The sequence below is a fragment of the Oxyura jamaicensis genome, chromosome Z, assembly GCF_011077185.1.
Source record: "Oxyura jamaicensis isolate SHBP4307 breed ruddy duck chromosome Z, BPBGC_Ojam_1.0, whole genome shotgun sequence".
Classification (NCBI taxonomy): domain Eukaryota; kingdom Metazoa; phylum Chordata; class Aves; order Anseriformes; family Anatidae; genus Oxyura; species Oxyura jamaicensis.
The window spans coordinates 79,286,150-79,303,720 of record NC_048926.1 but is presented as its reverse complement, the minus strand read 5'-3'; the positions used below and the strand labels follow the sequence as shown (position 1 = coordinate 79,303,720).

General features: G+C 40.9%; 2 protein-coding genes across 3 annotated transcripts in view; one reads left to right on the top strand and one right to left on the bottom strand.

Moving 5' to 3' along the window:
* The first annotated feature begins 399 nt into the window (after window positions 1-399).
* Window positions 400-5,540, top strand: LYSMD3 (LysM domain containing 3). The gene is made up of 2 exons (XM_035309692.1): window positions 400-707; window positions 2,449-5,540. Exons 1-2 carry the CDS (start codon window positions 435-437, stop codon window positions 3,100-3,102), a joined length of 927 nt encoding a protein of 308 aa, XP_035165583.1. The 5' UTR covers window positions 400-434; the 3' UTR covers window positions 3,103-5,540.
* A 1,715-nt stretch (window positions 5,541-7,255) lies between these two features.
* Window positions 7,256-17,571, bottom strand: part of POLR3G (RNA polymerase III subunit G) — a 17,589-nt gene continuing 7,273 nt past the window's right edge. For both annotated transcript variants that reach the window (XM_035309693.1, XM_035309694.1), the window contains exons 4-8: window positions 14,494-14,556; window positions 13,736-13,786; window positions 10,372-10,442; window positions 9,383-9,511; window positions 7,256-8,904 (exon numbers count right to left, since the gene is read on the bottom strand). In XM_035309693.1, coding sequence (XP_035165584.1) covers window positions 8,818-8,904; window positions 9,383-9,511; window positions 10,372-10,442; window positions 13,736-13,786; window positions 14,494-14,556 — 401 coding nt within the window. In that variant the 3' untranslated portion in view covers window positions 7,256-8,817. The remainder of the gene's footprint in view (window positions 8,905-9,382; window positions 9,512-10,371; window positions 10,443-13,735; window positions 13,787-14,493; window positions 14,557-17,571) is intronic.

The following is a 17,571-nucleotide window of genomic DNA, read 5'->3' as shown; positions in this document are numbered from 1 at the left end:
TAGGATCCTACTGTTATCCTTAGGATCCTGTTATCTGTAGGATCCTGCTGTTATCAGTAGGATCCTGTTGTTACCGCTAGGATCCTGTCATCCCTGGGATCCTGTCATCCCTAGGGAGCCTGTTCTTATCTCTAGAGTCTTGTTACCCCTCGGACCCTGTCGCTATCCCTAGGATCCTGCCACCCCTAGAACACGCTGTCTCAATTTCCCTCAGGGCCGCGCACGGCGCCTCTGCTGTCCGTGTGTCCGTGTCGTGTCCGTGTGTCTGTGTGCCTTTGTCCCTGTGTCCCTTGTAAGGGGGCAGCACGTACAGCTCTAAGATGGAGGACACAGCCCTGCCCCACAGCGCCGGATGGCTGCCGGCCCCTTCCGGGGCGGTGCGGGCGGCGGGGCCGGGCCTGGCCCCGCGGGGAGGCCGGTGAGGAGCGGCGGGCATGGCCGGCAGAGCCCCGCAGCCCGCGGCCGTGCCGCAGCCCCCCGGCGGCGGCCACCACCACCACCACCACCACCACCCCTATCCGCACCCGGTGGCGGCGGAGGGCGAGGGCCCGGAGGAGGAGGCCGAGGCCTTCGAGCTGCGGCCGCGGGGCCGGGAGAAGGTGCGGCGAAGCGCCTCGAGGGACCGGCCGGACGACATCGTCCTGCTGACGAGGGACATCCAGGAAGGGGACACGCTGAACGCCATCGCGCTGCAGTTCTGCTGCTCGGTGAGTGCCGGCCGGGGCACGGGCTCCGCGGAGGACGCCGCGGTTCCGAGTTCTGTATTTTTTTATTTTTTATTTTGGTAAAAATAAGAAATAAACGCGTGTTTTTTTGCCACGCTGTACAGGGGAAGTTAGCGTAGCGCATCGCACAGGTGGTCGCTTCTGGTGGCTGTGACAGAGGTGTTGCTGAACCGCCTGAAGTGCTCCTGTGAAGCCTTATCGCATTAAGGAAGAATAATTGTCGTTTTCCTTAAAGCTTTTCAAGTTTCCTTGCAGCTAAACTGCCCAAATATGTATTGCTGAGTGTGTGCTGTGGCATGAGGAATTCTGTCCAGATCATTAAGACCTCCAAGACCATCTGGTCCAACATCTCCCTACCACCCATGTCCCTAAGCCCTGTCCCCGGGCACCACGTCCAACCTTTCCCTGAACACCCCCAGGGACGGTGACTCCACCACCTCCCTGGGCAACCTGTCCCAATGCCTGACTGCTCTTTCTGAGAAGAAATGCCTCCTCGTTTCCAAGCCGAACCTTCTCTGGCACAACCTGAGGCCATTCCCTCTAGTCCCAATTTCCTTCAAGTGCGCTTCTGGTGCTCTGACCAGATAACTGATTTGCTTGCTCTGTCTTGGGCACTTTCGGGTAATGTGAGAGAGGTTCGGGGCTTCAGGCAGAAAGCATAATGTGCACTGATCACTGGGGTAAATGCTGCTTTTGCAGGCCGTTATCCTACTCTTATTACTCAACGTGGTACAGTTAATAAATCCACTCTAAAATTACGAGGTTAGTAGAGGCAGTAGGCATTGATTGTCCTAACTTTTTCCGGCCAAATCTGTATTTTAAGTGCAGCAGTTAGAGGTACAAGGGTCTCCAGACCTTACTCTGAACTACTGTGATTTCTTCTGATGTAGATGTCATCCCAGCGAGGATAGGAAAGAGATGAACTCTGGTCCTGTACACCTTCACCAGGCACAATTTCTGTGTTCTTCCCAGGTGTAGCAAAGAAGTACTGACTTCCGAGTACTTAATTATGGTGAGGTTTGTGGCTGTGCCTTCCAGATTGAGGGAGTTACTGTACCAAAATGAAGCTGCTCATTCTCCAAGGGCAATTAAACCCTTGCAGAGTATTTCCCATGAGAGTGAAGATCTGAACCTCTTAAGAGCAAAACTAAATTTGCTTTGAGGTAGAAGAGGCAAAGGGGAAAGCTGACTTTGAGAGAATTGATTGAATGAGGGATATATATATATATTTAATATTTATAAATGAGGGAAGATTATAGCGTGTTATGTTCTGTTTCTACCTTAGGACTCAAAAGCAGGAATCATATCCATAACAGAGCTGTGGCTAGATGAATTGGAAGCTTGTAATTTGTAACCTTTACTCAGAAGTTTTGAATTTGATTAGGAACTCACAGCCATTTATTTCACTTGCAGAACACTGGGGCGAAGTCCCATTCATTTGACAGAGATAGTTGCCAGTGATGGGTTAATACACTTTAAGTGACTGACTGTGCCTGGCTTTCAGTCATCATCTGAAGCATGAGGGTTTGTTACCTTGTAAAACCTTCCTGGTTATCATTGTTCAGGTTTGCTTTTTAACCTCTTCCTACTTCAGCCTGAACAGGTATCAGTTATCCTTTTCTTTCATAAGTGGATAATTTGGCTTCTCAATAATTTATAACTTTGAACCGTTTCAGGTCAATGGATCTTTTAAACTTATTTAAACTGTTGTTTTTATTTTTAGGTTGCAGATATCAAGAGAGTTAACAATCTTATCAACGATCAAGATTTTTTTGCCCTGAGGTCTATCAAAATCCCAGTGAAAAAGTTCAGCGTACTGACCGAGACACATGCCTCTCCAAAAGGAAGGCCAGTCCTTCGGCCGGCTCACTGTTCCCCAGAAGTGCAGGAGACATCACCTTCTGACAAATTCTCTGCTAACGAGACTGCTGGCAACTTCTTAAAAGAAGTGGATCGAGATATAGAAGAGATCGTGAAGTGCAACGATACGAAGAGAGAGAACCTTAATGAAGTTGTTTCTGCCTTAGCAGCCCAACAGGTCTGTTTTGAAACTGATGGTAAAACTAAAAAATCCAAGGATCCTTACTATGGAGCGGATTGGGGCATAGGGTGGTGGACAGCTGTAGTGATTATGTTGATCATTGGCATAATAACTCCAGTTTTTTATCTCCTGTACTATGAAGTTTTAGTGAAAGCAGATGTCAGTCACCATTCTACAATGGAATCTGCCCATTCCTTTGTCACAGCAGCTTCACATCAGAAACAAATAGAAAATGGAATGAATCCAGCGAATATTATAAATGTTGATAATCAAGGAGACCTTCAGCCTTACAACCGAAAACCCCAGGCAACTGTCATTCATAGACACATAACATAGCGTTAGGTGAAGAGGAAACCACAGAATGCAAAAGGCATCTGTAACGCAGATGAAATACTTAACAGAGAAATACTTAATGACCTACCTTTATGGGCAGTGTTCCAGCACAAGGATGTTCCCATGGATCATGTAAGCCCATTAATGTGCTTCAGGCAGAAGATTTTGATGCAAGATTGGAATATAAGTTAAGAAATTGTCTCTGAAGTGTTGCACTTTTTTTCTATTTTAATAGGTGTGTGTTTTCTAATAAATGACGAGGTGAAAAAGGTAGTTTGAGCTAACACATAAGGAATCTCACTGTACATTTTGCAGCCCTAAGATGGGCATTTGGGGATATCTATCTTTTAAATATCTTAAAGTATTTATAGAGTGCATAGTACATTTGACATTTTAATATCAAGTTTACAGTTACCAGATAAGACTACATTCTTATATTTTTCTTACGGAATTTTTAAAACTCAGTCATTCCATAATTAACTGCCACTATACAGTCCTCTTTTTCCACAATGTCTACGAAAGAGGCAGTAGCTAATACTTAAGCTGGAGTCCTCAAATTTTGTGCCTGTGGTCAACCCATTCTTTAGTAGTTTTTAGTATAGGGAGGAGGAGAACTTGGTTCCTATGTATGTCATACTGTCCTTCAACACAGTCCAGTTGAGAAAGTCTTTTGTTTGAAACTTCACATCCATGTTATCCTTCTACTGAAAGCTGACATGGCTGGACTGCACTTTTCTGGTCAGCTGTATATGAGAAGAAACAAGTGAAGATGCGTGGCACCTTGCTGTGACTGCTTCATTAGTCTTTATTTTATGGTTACGGCTTTTCCTTCCTTCAGTACATCACGTTCAAGAGCAGCTGATTCTTCAGACAGCAGCTACTGAACTGTTCAGGGTTCTGAATATGTTAACGGTCCTTAAAACATTATGGACATGAACCTTAAACACCAACTTTTTCCTGAAATCGCCTGCAGAACTTCAGATGAGGTTCAGAGGCTGCTAGGAAGAAGCCTAGCACTGCAGCAGAATAGACCAGCCGTAGCTTCAAACTGTTCTTTCGCTGATATTCTTCAACCACTCTGTTCTTGACTGTTTCACTTGATTTCATGGACAAACTTGGTTTTCCCCTTTTCTTCCCTAGCTGAAAATACTACAGGAGGAAAAAAAAAAAAAAAGACTTTTCCTACAGAAAGAAGTAGAGAGGTACTAGTGTACTCTGAATATTATGAAATAAAAAATGAGATGTTGCCTATAATCTTCTGTTATATTTGCCTTGTGGAATAAGGTTTCTATTCTGCTGTTTGAAGTAATATTTGTTACCAAAGCTGAAGTTAACTGACTTTCTTAAGACTTAGAAATGGAAAAATATCATTATCTTTTCAATTTAAACACTATTAAAAGCTCTCCTTTGAATGCCTTGAGCGAGTATACGCAGTGTGGAAATAAACTGATAAAGCCTCTATTTTTTTTTTTAACTATAGAAAGTATTCAAAAGTGATTTATCGACTTTAATTTTGAACGTAAAGGCTTTTGCCACTATGGGGCAAATACTGTTCACTGGCACGCTAAGGGTATGAACGTGAATTGGTTTACTTTCAGTGTAGGTTGAAATAGCCTAAAGCTTGAAGGGAATCTACAGCTGGACCTGTAGTGGCTAGTGGCTGTGGAAGCCTTCGACCAAAGTAGTACCTCTGGAGACAGTGTGGCTACTCACAGCTTGCACAAGAGAAGAGGGATTCTAAATGAGCGTGACCTTCATTATTTCACATACCACTTGTTTTCAAAGATCTTCTTCAATTTTATGTCTGTGAAAACAATATAGTAGTAATGCAAGCATGTATGTTCATGTGCCAGTTCTGGGTAAGGCTGTGCAAAAAAATGAGTTGCAAAATAATTTACGTTGGCTAGCGTGATGTAGCTTCTGTGGCTAGAAGTTTAAAAGCAAGGCAACTTTAGGAAGAGGTAACTTGCTCTTGTCTTTTGGCACGTTAAGACAAATGAGACAGTGTTCTGTCAAGCCGGGGACCTGGTGCATAATGTGTCAATTTTTTGCTGTTAGCTTATTTGTTGGTTTGTCTCTTCCTCCATCATTCCCTCTCTGTTTATGGAACTTTGCTTTATCCTTTCATCTCTTAGGAAATTGTTGAAGAACAAGAGATTAACCGCTGTGATATGCAACATAAGCCTGAATTACTATCCATACCTTAACAGGCCAGTATTAAATTATCATCACATCTGAAGTGAACTTCATTTCATTTGTGGTTTGAGTTGGTCGGGAAGGTCTTTGCTGTTTATATTTAAGAGAAGAGATCCTTTTGTACGTGGTGTTAGAGCTGAATGCTTCTCTAGTGTTTCAGGCTTCTTTGGGCTTTCACGGTGTTTTAAGGCTTTGTCACTCAGTTGTTAAGAGTGTGATAGTAAGCATTTAGTAGGAAAAAAAAAGGAAAGTTTTTGTTGAAAAATACTATACTCTGACCAAGAGCCTGGCATGTTTTTACTGTTATGTAGCATATTTCACATAGCATATTTTTAAAGTAGAACATTATGAGAAAATATACTAGGTCTCTTTCCAAGATCGTGGGACTTCAGGCAGTAGGAATTTACAAGCATCAGCTGGCTTTTCTATTTGCAGGATGTGGGGATTTGTACCGTTTTTTCCAAAGTGCAACGTGACTGGCAATGTGTCCTTGTTTATTAGTTCTGAATAAGCTGGGTAACTGCTCTGTATGGGACTAAAATCTGATACAGCAAATTAATTGTAAAACTAGTCTTTTAGAAATTAACTTTAAAAAAAATGAAAGCAAACTGAATGGTAAATCATATTACAACACATTGTTGGTCTGGAAGTTGGTTTTAAATGTAAGTGCATATTGCACTGTTGGATCATACGAAATTTTAAATGCTTTAAATCTGCTATATATTTTGGAATATGTTGTCAGAAATAATCTTTGTATAACTGTTTTATAAAGGTTCAAACTATAACTTTGTGAAATAATCCTGAGTGAGGATGCAAGTTTTATTTAAAATACTTCTGCTCCTCTAATTTTAGAAGAACATAAGTAATATGCATAAAATAAAGATTTTATTTTAGACTGCAGTGAAAATGGTGCATACAGTGTATTCTTAACTCTCTATATTTTGCATGTGTTGCAGGAGGCCACTGTGCATATTTGTTTTGGCATATCTGTGTGATCTCTTTGGCCAACAAGTTACCTTTGTTGGCAGATGCTGTCTATAGCATTCACGTCTGGCATAGCATAACTGGTAACTTAAACGTTTGTCCTGTGCCTGTCTTGTGTAACTTGGAACTCTTCTGTGTAAAGTTCTGAGAACTTGTTAGTTCTCTGAAACGAGCGTTACAAAATAGGCATGAAAAATCAAGGTTATGGCCACGGTTTAGCGCTGGTAAGCAGCTGAGCACCAAAGAGCGACTGGCCTGGGCTACAGAAGTGGTTCCTAGCAAAGCTCTTAGCTGGCAGTCTCCCTGCACACTGAAAGCTAAAAGCAGTGCCTGCCTTCTTGTATGACATACCAGTATTTTTCTGCTATGATGTTAGGAAAGAATTTTAATTTAAATCTACCCAAATCCAAAGTTTGCTGAGACCCAAGAGACAGCCTGAGTTTTATCAGCATTATGGTGTTGCAATAGATTCTCAGCAGTTAGAAACACTGGTAGCAGTTCTCATATGTTGGTGTTTTGCCTCTGGAACAACACCATTTCATTTCAGAGGTGAAACATAGAACTCTGGTTGCTCTTCAGCTTTGGCCTTATCTGCCATCGGTAAATTGGTCGTAGAAGATCTATCCTGAGACTGTGTGGTTCCCTTTGTAGGACAGGTAAGCATAGTTCACCTTTTAAAGATGAATGAAGAGTCATCTGTCCCAAAGACAAGTCATCTGCTCAGGCTGATCTGGCCACAAATTGTAACACATGCAGTATTGTTTCTTCAGTGTTTATCCGCTAGTTCTTCTGCCTTTGGCAAAAGCCCTCTCTAAGTTTTCCTTGGGTAAGTGGCAGGGCTTCTCTCATTGCTTACCTTGAAATGTGCTTACCTTGCGTACAGAAGGTGGTCACATCGAAGAAACAGGCACAATTGTTCAATAAGCAACTGCTAGTATGTATGTTGTCAAAAAAAGAAAAAACAAAACAATGCACCTTCTGTGCAATACAGCAGAACGTTTATTAAACACTATTTGTACAGGCTTCAAAACACAATTAAGTAGACCTCTGAGGTGTGACGTGTGTTGCATTTTAGTTTCATTTCCTTTAGAACGGATACGTAACTTATCAGAACACTTGAAAGCTAAGCCTTAGCTGTACCTTATTGCACAGAATGATAGAATAATGCTGTACTATTTTCTAGCCAGCAGTGAGACAAAGCACTGCTTGACAAAATGCCAAACTTCCAAGGAAAGCTCTTCTGATAAAAGAACTGGTTTTGTCTTAAACTGTTCTTTCATTAACCCTGATAATCATTAGCACTCAGTTACCAGGAACAGAATGTAATAACCTGATCAATAACACTGATAAATAGTATTTCCTATCATCAAAAGACAAAGGGACACAGAGCCGTTTTCAATAGGCTGTCGTTGTGTTCCTCTGGTTCCTAATCTCAGGAATAAATCTACATTTTGTCTGTTGGCTCTAAAATAAGATACGTGTTTCCAAGCATTCTAGCTTTGCTATTCTCAGCACTCATGTTTTCCTAATTAAAGCCTCATGCATCAAAATATTTCACCACTTTTCTTTCCTACATTTTTGTCTTTTTTATTGTTTTTGCTGTCTGTAAAACTTGTCTCATTTTTTGTAGGAGAGCAAGTAAATGCTTTAGCAGTTACATAGATAGCTGCCATCTCACTGAACAGATCTGTGAGGTAGAAAAGTTAGTTTTGCCTTAACAGGCAGAGAAATCAAGGCAAAGGACTAAAGTTCTTGTCACTTCAATCTGTATGATAAAGATGAAAATTATGATTCACACTTCTCAATCTTAATTTTTGCCATAAATTCTTTCTGAATGAAATTACCGTTCATTATTACTTTCACTGATGCATAAAGGCAATGTAACCCGGTTAAATATTACCGTCTCTTTTCATCAAAATACTAAAGGTAAGAGTTCTGCTGGCTAGCGTAACAGCTCTTCAAAATACTCTCGTTACCTTGTTAGTCCATATTACTGAGGTCCTTTCAAGTCAGTTTATGTTAAAGTGCTTAGTGGTCAATTATTTTGTCACCTGAATTCAGAAGTTACATAAATTCCTTCAAAGACGTCAGCTGCTAAATATGAGCAGCTTATTCCCATAAAGGTCCTATCTTTGCTTTGCTCCAGTTATCAAGAATTTCACTTATTTTCAAGATCTAACAGCTAAAGCATAGAACTGAGTAGTGCAAATGCTTAGGCACAATTCAATTAAAATGCATACATTCCTTGTCTGTGCAGAGGCAATACAATGGCATATAGATTGCTCCATCAGTAGGCATTCCAGAGAACCTTAAAAAGGTGCAAGTCTGCAAAACATGGCAAAAGAAAAAAACGTGGGATCCAGGATCCCATTTCACAGCATTGTACGATTAAAATACAATTGTTTGGTGTGTTTTTGGAGAGTATACTTAAACCCAACAGAGATAATGCATTAGTTCTGTCAGGGATACCCAGCTTACCCCCAGGTTTATATTTCAAGTAGTATAAGGCTTGAACAAAGTACCACCTAGCAACAATAGCTAATATGTTGCTTCATCCATATTGTCATCGCTGCCAGCACCAAAGTCATCTCCATCTTCAAAATATGAAGAAATGTAGTCATTTTCCTAAATAAGAACAGTGCAGATAAAAATACTACTGCTATGCCTGTGACAGAGACAATTTGTTAAAGAAACGTGTTTGAAACTAGTTGAGCAGAAAAATTTTGAAACATTAACATGTCTTGCCTTATTTCTTGTGGAAAAGAAAACTTAAGTTCCACTGTATGAAAGAAGAGGCATGATTTGTTAATGTAATTTTTGTGCCTTATTTTGGTGAAGAAAATTAATAATTTTATGTATTGCTTGGGGCAGGACACATTCCTGTTTGCAACCTCATATTTCAGAGCTCTTTCAGAGTATCAAATCTGAAATAACTCACTTAACTACACCACAGCGTACTGCAACAAAGAAAATTAATGTGACAGTGCCTTTCACTACAACTCTGATTCTGCTTCAGAGAAGCTAGGGACATTTGGCTGACAGCCAACACAGAACTCAATGACTGCAATCTGACTTGGTGTAAATAAAAAACTTAAAAAAGCACCTCTTCGTGCTCCTCTTCATCGTATTCCTCTGGTTCTTCTGCTTCATCATCGTCTTCGCCTTCTTTGTCTTTCGTTTTGTCTTTTTCATCTTCAGATTTCTCTTCTTCATCATCCTTCTTTTCCAACTCCTATCAGAACACAGTTTCGTTTATGTGGTAATCCCATGCTAAGGCAACAGCATTCCCTCCACACTACCAAAGTGTTACGCTGCAGCTGACAGCAAGATGACTAGCATAACAACATTGCACAACTATTTTTTTTGACAGTAACTAAAGACAACATGGAGTAAAGTGCCACAACTTCATACAGACTTGTTTTATCAAGTATAAGCCATCCGACTTTCATTCTAAAAAAGGGTATGTCTTCTGTAATTAACTGAGATGATGATTTTCTGTTAGCCTCCACTCTTGGAATAATTCACAGTAGAATGCCGTGTCACACCTGACAAAATAATATCGCATGCCATAACGTATAGGCGTCAAACAACTATTTCACCTTTCAGCTTCCCATCTCCACGTGGTGCATAGTCAACACCAAAATCATGTTCACTTTCCTCCTAGATTCTCCCTTATCTATGTTTCTTCCCTCTCAACTTATTAAATGGCTTATTCCAAACATCGGCAGAGAGGTTAAACAGTAATAATTTAAGAGCTCTGGCACCAATTCCTCCTTCACTAAGCTGTAATAGTAGCTCTATTGTTCGCAGTTGGTCCACATAGCTAATGGAGAAGAACATAAAGAACATCTGGACAATGTGATCAGAGTCAAACAGAAGCAACATAAAAGCAGTTTCTCCACAGCCCAGCTTTATTCTTACTCCCCCCTCCTTATGCAACCATCCTGCAGAACAGCTGTCAGTCAGTGTAACAAGACAGGCCAGAAATACGCCGCTGTGGTTATTCCGTTGGGTACCAAGGGTCATAACAAAGGATTTGTTTTCCTTCAGCAATTTGTGTTGCACAATTTAGCGAGATTAAGCACATCTTACCTCAATTTTTTTCAGCACATCCAGATTACTTTTAGGGTCAGAGCTGTTTGCCCTTCTTGGTTTCGCACTTGCTGAAATAAAATATATGACCATTATTTGTTTGGATATAAAAGAAGAGGAATTTTTTTATTTGCACCAAAGAGCTTGTATATTGAGAATAGTAGCTGCCACGGAAACTCTATATTCTCTGTATTAAAGTTATCTTAGATTTTGAGCTACATCACTTATAGAGGTGTAGTGGCCTTATTTATCTAAGTGATGTGTCTGGGGCCAGTTAAAAATTCTCTTTAAACAGGTATTTGACCAAAGGTTTGGCCAAACTATGGCATTCAGTTTTGCAAAATACTTTTCACCTACATACACTGTATTAAGAAACTAGGAAAAAAATAATAATTCATGTTGTTATTTTTCATCATCCGAAAAGATAAAAACATATTACTGTTACTATGCAGGTAGGACAGCAGTGCACTTCAGACAGATACGTTAAAAAGAAAGAAAAAGGCAGACAGGAGAGAATGAGTTACAACACAGTGATGTGGTTACTGCAGGGAAATGGCTTGTGGGCCAGAGATGGCTCTTACATGAACGTTATCAAGTTACTCCCTACAATTCAGCCTCACACCACTTAACTATATTGTGGAGTAAAGGTCAAAAATAGGATTCCATGTACCCAGGTATGAGCCGTCTGAATGGCAGCACTCTCAGCTTAGGAATAGCTCTCCCAGTACCAGGAGGGGAATTTGACCGGGAGAAACAAGGAGCTCTGGACTGAGAAATATTTGAGCAGAGTTAAAGACCTCTGCAGAGACATCCTGCTTCCATGATTTAACTGCCCTTCTGCTCTCCTGCTGTACGGCACACCACTGCATAAAATTTACACTGTAGGGCTCCACCTAATATGTGAGCTCTTCTCAGCGGGGTAAAACTGCCTTTGTGAAGTTCCATACTGGTGAAGCTACACAGCTTCTGATGGACGAGGTAGCTTCAGCCGAGCTAGTTTATGTTCCTTAGCGATATATATTTGATGTGGCCTAATACTTAAGCAGAACACTAGAAGCTGCAAAGAGAGTGAGTGCATTTTGTCATAAATAACATTCCGTTCGTTTCAGTGTTTTGCCTAGGAAGGGATTATGTGACAAAAGCACTGCACACAGCTACAGAAAGTCAAGCTGTTCTGTACTAACATACGAACTCTCTCTAAGCAAACACATCCAGAATGAAGGAGGCTTTTAAGGAAAACAAGTGTGATTCAAAATGATCATTTCTGCACAAATGCCTGCAGACTTTTAGAGATAATTGCTACTGAATAAGCAGCCTGGAAGCCAAAAGAGACATGCAAAATCTTTCCTTAAATGGTGGGTGTCTCCAGAGCTCATCATAATATTAGAGACACAGACCCATCACTGGACAGTAGAACTTCAAGCAAAACAGCTCCTCACATCCATGTTGCTTTGAGGTACGATGGAATACAATCTAATCTTTTGAAAGACTTGTTACAATAATCTGGTTTAAATGCATACATCTGATTGATGCAATACCTATGCATATAGCTGGCCCACAGGAGCTGAGGACAGACAACTTACAGGTTTTTTGTTTGTTTGTTTGTTTTTTGGGACATTGGTGATACCTAGATTGCATGGTCTGCAGCCCAGGCTAAGTGTGGATGAGATGTGGAATTCCACCAAAAGTTATGTCAGTCAAATTCATGTGGTCAGGTGTTGGGTTAAAACACCCAGGAAAACCAGGAGGTAGGGTAAAAATGAAGCGAGCCCTGTATGTGTAACTGTGCAGTGATCCAAAAACCACTCCTACAATCTATGAAGGTAGAATGGTAGGAAACTTGTTGCATATCAGTGCAGATAAAATTCACTGCACTCCCTCACCTTTGTTCCACTCGATTATAAAGTGTCACCTAACATGGCTGTCCTCAAAATACACCACGGATACATACCAGACAGGCAAATGTGTCACTCATCAGCTACATACAAACCTCAACACAAAAGCATTACAGCCATCTACGTGGCCTCCATATACATCATCAATATTCCCCCCCCCCCCCCCCCAAAAAAAAAAAACAAACACTAAAGTTACATGATTTTTGCTTTTGGAAAAATGAAACAAAACAAAAAAACAGTTTTTTTTTTATCCAATTGAAGTTGGATGATCAGCTGGTCTTTGTCATTAAAATTTTGTAAGAAAATGGACTTTTAAGAGCAAATAGAGAAACAGGCACAAAAGACTGCAGAAAGAAACCACATTAATCAGTAATTCTCTGTGATAATCAGAACAGTAGTGTATCAAAGGAACAGTAGGTTGGCATTTATAATTTCATGGAATATCAGGGAGATACTTGTTGCATGCAGACTTACAAAAGCCAATGTAATTTCTTCTTTTTTTAAAAAAAAAAAAAGAAAAGGGGTACGTGCTGTTTTCTTCCTGAGGGATTTTGCAAATAAGCAGTTAATTTTTGGTTGAATCTTGCAGTCTACCTTTAATACCATGCTTGTCAATGACGCTCTTAAAAGGAACAAAGCATCCAGCTGAGCCAGTCTCCATGACTACTGCACATTCCCTTTTCTTTTTCTATTTTATCCTTGAACTGAAAAATGACACATTAAGGACTTGGACAAAGAGAACAAGAAAGTAAACAATTAAATTTAACAGACAGCTAGATACAGGGGGGCAAGCGTTGTTTCACATCAACAGAGCAACAGGCTTCTACAGAGAACTTAAAGTAACAGTCATGCACACTAGAAAACACTTTTTTAAAAGCTTTTTTGTTTTTTTGCTTTTGTTTTTTCCTTTAACGACAACCAATACCAGCTCCAACTGCTGTTGAAGGATCTGGTTCACAATTCTGCGGAAGAAAGCTGAAAATAAACAAAAAAAGTAAAACCAGGGAAAATAGAAAATATTAAATCACATATGAAATGCCTAAAAAAATGCAAAAGTCAACCAAATCATAAACAATATAACTGAGAAACCCAAAACACAAAGAAAATCTGAACAGCTGGCTATTTGTTGAATAAAAGAAGGGGGAGCAATCACAAAATTCCAAAACAAAGAAGTTTTTTACATCTTTAACCTTCCACTATTGCATATTGGCAGCTAGCAAGTTAATATAGTACATCAACATCAAAAGAAGATAGATCTGTTCCTCTAAGTTAGGACATCCTACAGAAACAAAGCAAAAATAAACATAAAAGGCAGGCAGACTAGCAAATTATTTAGAAAATAACTGCCAAAAGCCCTGTTTATTAGGTCTAGTTAACATTTCTACCATTTTTTCCCCTAACCAGCTCCAGCATGTTTTCTTACACTCAACTAGTGTGTATTAAATGCTCTTTAAAAATATATAATCTACCTTTTTTCATCTTTTTTCTTGGCTTCATCTCTCTAGGGAGTCTTCTCCAATCTGCAGAGAAAATAGCTTTAATACATGTGAATAATGACTTGCTGCAGTAATCCTCCCCCTCCCACCAACACTGAGAAGGCTGGGACCCCTGCTATTTTGTTTACATGTATGCCTAATTGTTTTAGCACCCAACAATTTTACTGAATTTTAGCTGCACTTTAAGTTGAGGAAGTACAGCGAGGACCAGCATTTCACCCAGTTAATGGAAACTGGTATCTGCTTGGATGAGACAAAGTTCAGCCTTTCCAGTGGCCCAGATGGCCTCTAATTTATACACTACGATTAAGCTTGCAGTATTGACCTATACTGGTACCTTTGTGGAAGTTTAATGTCATAAAACCCGTTTAGCAGTGCCAAAGAAACTATGTTTTTTTTTATTTTCAGTAACATGTATGTTCCCAGTTCAAAACTAACATCTGCATGGGGAGTAAGGAAGAGGGAAAGCTAGGGACAGAGGTCAAGCTTGCATTCTTGCTGTTGTTTTGAATGAGTAAAAAATAAAATCAGATTTGTATTTCTTTTGGACAAAACAACACTTCCCCTTGACCTGAAAACATGACAAGGGCATAACCCTCAAGAGGGAATACATGCCGTGGTAAAGATTTGCATACTTATATTGCTTTTAAAATAGTGAATCAAACATTTAAGAAGTTCGGATGATTGCACAGGTTAGTAGAGAATTAGCCTTTGGTAATCTCAGATATTACCTGGGGTCCACGCTGCATGCTCCTTTTCCCTACTCAGGTACTTTTTACTGTACCTTTCAATTGCTGTAGAGAAAGATACAAAAAGTTATTGAATTCATTAAAAAGGCAACCCAGACACTAGCTTAGGTATTTTCCTGTAACTAAACATAGGTATATCCTCCTTATCCCACGCAGAGCACCTTCTCATGCTGTTGTTGAACATCTAAAAATGGTTTCATGTCTCTACTTTGAGCACTTTTCATGGCACTTCCCAGGACTAATCATAGGCTACATACTTTAAAAACCTGGATGTTATTACTCACCTCCCTCCCCAACCCCAGAAAAAGAATGTTGGTTTCCATTTTTTGAGTATCTCCTTTCAGTCGAGGAAAAGCTGATCCTGTCCATCGAGCTGATGGACAGACGGGCTGGAAGGGCAGACAGTGAGGTGGACCAGAACCTGGCTCAGCAGCCAGAACCAGAGGGTGATGACCAGGTGCAAAGTCTGGCTGGAGGTCCCCAGGGTCAAGAGTGGGTCCAGTCCTGTTTAGTATCTTCATTATGATCTGGTTGATGGGTAGTGTGCATCCTCAGCAAGTCTGCTGATGGCACAGAACTGCAAGGAGTGGCAGAAACACCAGAGAGTGGTGATGCCATCCAGGGGTACTTGGTCTATGGCTCCCTCACGAGGGGAGCGGAGGGGCAGGTGCTGAGCTCTGCTCTGTGGGAACAGCGACAGGAGCTGAGGGAATGGCATGGAGCTGGGACAGGGGAGGGTCAGGCTGGGGGTTAGGGAAAGGTTCTGCACCCAGAGGGTGGTCGGGCACTGGGACAGGCTGCCCAGGGCAGTTGGACTCCCTGATCCTTGTGGATCCCTTCCAACTCGGGATATTCTATTTTGTTCTGCACTGGACAGGCTGGAGAAATGTTCTGGCAATAAAAATTTGAAAAAGGAGAAGTGCAGAGTCCTGCCCCTGTGGAGGAACAAGCCTGGGCACAGGGACAAGATGGAAAGCAGCTCTGCAGAAAAGGACCTGGGGTCCTGCTGGACACTGAATTGAACATGAGTTAGCAAAGTGCCTTTGCTGCCAAGAAGTCTAATGGAATCCTGGACTGCATGAGGCCAAGTATTGCCATCAGGAAAAGAGGTGATCCCTCCCATCTTCTCAGCACTGGTGAGGCTGCACCTGAAGTGCTGAGTTCAATTTTGGGCTCCCCAGTACATGAGGAATGCGGACATACTGGAACAATGGAAGGCCACCAAGATGATGAAGGGACTGGAGCACCTTTCCTAGGAGGAGACACTGAGCGCTGGGTCTGGTTAGCCTAAAGAAGAGAAGGCTCACAGGACGTCTTACTAATGTCTATAAATTTCTGAGGGAGGGTGCGAAGAGCATGGAGCCAGGCTCTTGTCAGTGGTGCCCAGTGCCAGGACAGGAGGCAGCGGGCACAGACTGGATCAAGGAGGTTCCCCTGAGCACCAGGCAGCACTGCTGTGCTGTGCGGGTGGCTGAGCACTGGCACAGGCTGCCCAGAGGCTGTGGGGTCTCCTAGGGGATCTTCAAAAATCACCTGGACACGGGCCTGGGCACTCTGCTCTGGGGCAGTGGTGGGACCAGATGAGCTCCAGGGGTGTCTTTCTAACTCAACCTTTCCATCCCTCCATGATTGGAAAAAAAAAAAAAAAAAAAAAAAAAAAGGAAAGAAAAAAGGTAATATTTTATACACCTATGCTTGAAACGTAAAACATAAAAACATAACAAGCAGGTATACTCCGGTAAACACATCTGATTAGATGAATGCTAACCCTTCTGCTTCCCTTCAACAGTTTCACAGCCAAACCTTCACAACAAAACCAATCGGTGACATTTATCACCATTGTCCTAAAAGCATCCAGAAGTCCCAGCTCTCAAAAGGCCATGGGTCTGACTGATCACGATCAAGTCACAGGACTTTTACGATGGCAAACCTTTGCAGTATAACAAAGAAATGTTTCTGAAACAGCAGCAACATTTCAGCCTATTTTTGCCCTTTCCAGGCAAAAAACTAAATTGAGAAATGCACTTTAAATAACACAGTAGTTACACTGTAGGTACATGCATTTATACTGCAAAAGCAATCTTGTACAATCTTTCATGACAAAAACAGTACCAAAACTTAAGTATTTTTTAATCAGTCCCATTTTTTCTTATCACAATACCATGCCCAACTGCAAAATCCACTTAATACAAAATTATTGATTCTGATGTCAGTAATAGCTAATTACTTGAGCAAGGACAATTTTTGTGGATGTTGCACAAAAAATCAAAGTAAGGACTGTGACCTGTACAGTCAAAGGCTTCTATATACTCACCAGGGAAAACAGTCAGAAAATGAAGATGCCAGAAACTAAACTCAATTTTAAACTTGGTTGTGACAAGGGCAAACAGAAGACCTACCTAAAACTGCAACAAAAATACTGTGTTTAACATGGCAGTGTCCAAGGGGCATTTACCGTAGGTGGCCTTTACAGATGGTGTAGGAAACTATCAGCAACAGATGGGGAAGAAACTAGTAGTTTTATTTCAGCTTGATGACCTTTAGTGAAGAATTAATTGCTGATGCCATCAGTAAGAAAATACACCTGACTGACTCTTGCTACTCACAGTTAATGAATTAATTCCAAACCACTGCCAAGGTGACAGTCACCCAGCTGCAGCAGATATACCTGTGGGAAAAATATGAATGATTCATAGCTTAGGAAGTGAAGAAAATTGAGAACTTAAAGAATATGCCTACTACTTGCTCAAAATAAGTGTTGTATGATGAAAATCTCTTCTATACAGCATACTACTACATCAAAATTTGCAGGTAGTATTAGATATGTCTTTTGCTTACTACCTGAATAATGAACGAAAGATAGATAGCTATGTCCTAACTAATTAACATGTTTCCCTTCTCACACTTCAAATGACATTTGGCTCACAGATGTGCTGACTCTTTAAAACAATCCACTTGCTCTTGTAGAAAAGCCAGTCTAAGAAATTCCTGCCCACAGTCCCTCGACTGCCTTTCTCTTACTCCTACCAGATGTTTTGATGAAATAGAAGAAAAAAAAAA

Coding starts and splice junctions, on each gene's coding strand:
- LYSMD3 (XM_035309692.1), top strand. CDS start 435: ATGGCCGGCAGAGCCCCGCAGCCCGCGGCCGTGCCGCAGCCCCCCGGC. Junction 708..2,448: donor CGCTGCAGTTCTGCTGCTCG/GTGAGTGCCGGC, acceptor TTTTATTTTTAG/GTTGCAGATATCAAGAGAGT.